General features: G+C 35.1%; 1 protein-coding gene across 3 annotated transcripts in view; it reads left to right on the forward strand.

The window, feature by feature from the left end:
• Window positions 1-2,500, forward strand: part of ICE2 (interactor of little elongation complex ELL subunit 2) — a 47,930-nt gene that overhangs the window by 38,577 nt on the left and 6,853 nt on the right. For all 3 annotated transcript variants that reach the window (XM_012728812.1, XM_004687724.2, XM_004687725.2), the window contains one exon: window positions 2,147-2,231. In XM_012728812.1, coding sequence (XP_012584266.1) covers window positions 2,147-2,231 — 85 coding nt within the window. The remainder of the gene's footprint in view (window positions 1-2,146; window positions 2,232-2,500) is intronic.

A 2,500-nucleotide genomic window follows, 5' to 3' on the forward strand; every position in this document is an offset into this window, starting at 1 on the left:
CTTTGTTACTGGAAGTGTCACTATTAAATGAATGTTAGAAATGCAGAGGTAAAAAGTAGGTGTGTGAAAATTGAGAAAGACACCTGGTAAAAATGTTCCTGCTTCTTTTTATGAGCACAGAACAAATTTAATGAAAGGCTAAAAATGAAAAGGTGATATTAAATATGTGTTTTTTGTTTACCCACTGTTTGATATCAACTTTCCAAGTAGAGAAAAGGTATTACTTTCAGTATTGATAACTTGTAAGCTAACTGATTTTTTTTTTTTTGCTAACTGGTGTTTTTTAATGTTACAATAACGCATATATTTTTTTACTTGATTATATTACATTTAACTCAGAACCTTTTTTTTTTTTTTTTAAGATTTATTTATGCATACACAAACTGGGATGTAGGCTAGAGGTGTAGTGGGTGAGAGGGATGTACCAGAGACAGAGTTGGGAGCAGAACAGTCAGATCCACGGAAATAAACTGCTGAGGGGAGCAGCAGGCCAGACAGGAGAGTAAGCACCCTGGCCTGAGTTCCAACTCAAGTTGCAGTGACTGGTGATTGCTTAGTATTACTGCGTCTTTAACTACTGCATCACCAGGGAGGTCCAGCTATTTTTTTTTTTTTAAGATTTATTTATTTATTCATACAGAACTGGGGTACAGGCCAGAGATGCAGAGGGTGAGAGGATTCACCAGAGACAGAGTGGGGTGCAGAACAGGCAGATCGATGAAGTACACTGCTGAGGGGAGCAGCGGGCGGGTCAGGAGAGGTCTGCCACGCCAATGTGGTCACCTCCCGGGCAGGCAGGGATCGAACTCATGCGGAAGTGGTTTAAGCTTCTTTGTGTTGTGCTTTAACCCGCTGCGCCACCAGGGAGGGCCGGTCCAGCTATTTTTATATCACTCTTACATTTCAGGACCTTGGCTTGTATTTCAACCTTTTTTGTTGTAGAACAAACATTACTTTTTAAATTAACCATGTCATATTAAGAATTTGCTATTTTTGTTGTTTGTAATTCTAAAATTATGTCATGTTTGTAAGACAGTAAAACTTTGAGCAGAATGTTGATTTTTTTTTTCAATTCATAGGGAATCTTAAAGTTTGCTTTAAACCATTTTTTTCCCATTTTATTGCCCCCATTCCCATCTAGTTAATTAATAGAGCTATCACCTCACAATTTTTTTCCTGTTTTTGGTACATTTTAAAATGTGCTAATAGCAAATGTAATTTATACAATGCAATGTTATCAGCTGTAATCATCCTTATATGCATTAGATTCTCAGTCCATATTCTTTTATAACTGAGTTTGGACTCTTTTACCAACCTCCCACACTCCCCTCATGCCTGGTATTGGCAGTCTTTTCTACTCTCTGTCTTTATGAGTTTGATTTTACTTTTGGATTCCACATAGTGATGCCATACAATAATTACATTTCTCTGCCTGGCTTTCACTTAGCATAATGCTCTCAAGGTACATGCATATTGTCACAAATGGCAAGATTTCCTTCTGATGGCTGAATAATATTCCGTTATGTACATACACCACATTTTCCTTACCCTCTTAGTTATTGATGGATACTTAGGTTGTTTCAATAACTTGGCTGTTATGAATTAGGCCAGCTTCTTATGATCTTAGTTTTATCATAAACAAATGTGTCCCAGTAATGTGTAGAACATACCCAGACTATAGATTTGACTTTCTTTGCTTGCTTTTATAATAAGTACGTATTTCTCTAAAAACTTAACCTCTACAAAAATGTACTTTTAATAGGAATTAGAAACACCAGCATTTTAACAATTTCTTGCTCTTAAAATGTGAGCTCAAAAAATTTTTTTTGGAGGGGGATATGAACTTGTATAAACTTTTCTACATTCAGCAACTATTTTAGAATTAATGCATATTTTATAATCTGACTTTATGTCACTTTAAAATGTAGCTATACTTGAAAAAATGTAGCTATACTTAGTAAACTGAATAAAATATATTCTATTCTTTCAGCAAGACTTGGTTGGCAAGTGTTTCTTGGCCATTTTAGAATACAGAGTTCTTCTACTGTTATTATAATTTTGAAAAATAGATTTAAAGATACTAAGTAAGTTGGTTTTTTGTTTTAAAATGTTGCAATTTTTTTTTAAGTTTGCTATTTTATTTTAGGACATATTGATGCATTTACCTCAAAGCTTTTCTTCCTAGAAGAAATTACCTCAGAAGAATTGAAAGAAAAACTTTCAGCACTCAAGTAAGAATTTATGTTTAAATTATTAATTTGAAGACTTTTAATCTTTTTATACAACGGACTTTATATTACCTTAGTTGTGCTCTATCCATATTCATCACTTTTCTCTCCAGATTAAATATAAAGCTACTAGCACGAGTCTACTTAACACAAAAGAAGTTATTAAAAAGAGAGAGTCGGGCCCTCCCTGGTGGCGCAGCGGGTTAAAGCACTGCACTGAGAAGCTAAAGCCACTTCCGCATGAGTTCGATTCCCGCCTGCCCCGGAGGAGA

The sequence above is a fragment of the Condylura cristata genome, unplaced genomic scaffold, assembly GCF_000260355.1.
Source record: "Condylura cristata isolate star-nosed mole 26May11 unplaced genomic scaffold, ConCri1.0 scaffold00023, whole genome shotgun sequence".
Lineage (NCBI taxonomy): Eukaryota > Metazoa > Chordata > Mammalia > Eulipotyphla > Talpidae > Condylura > Condylura cristata.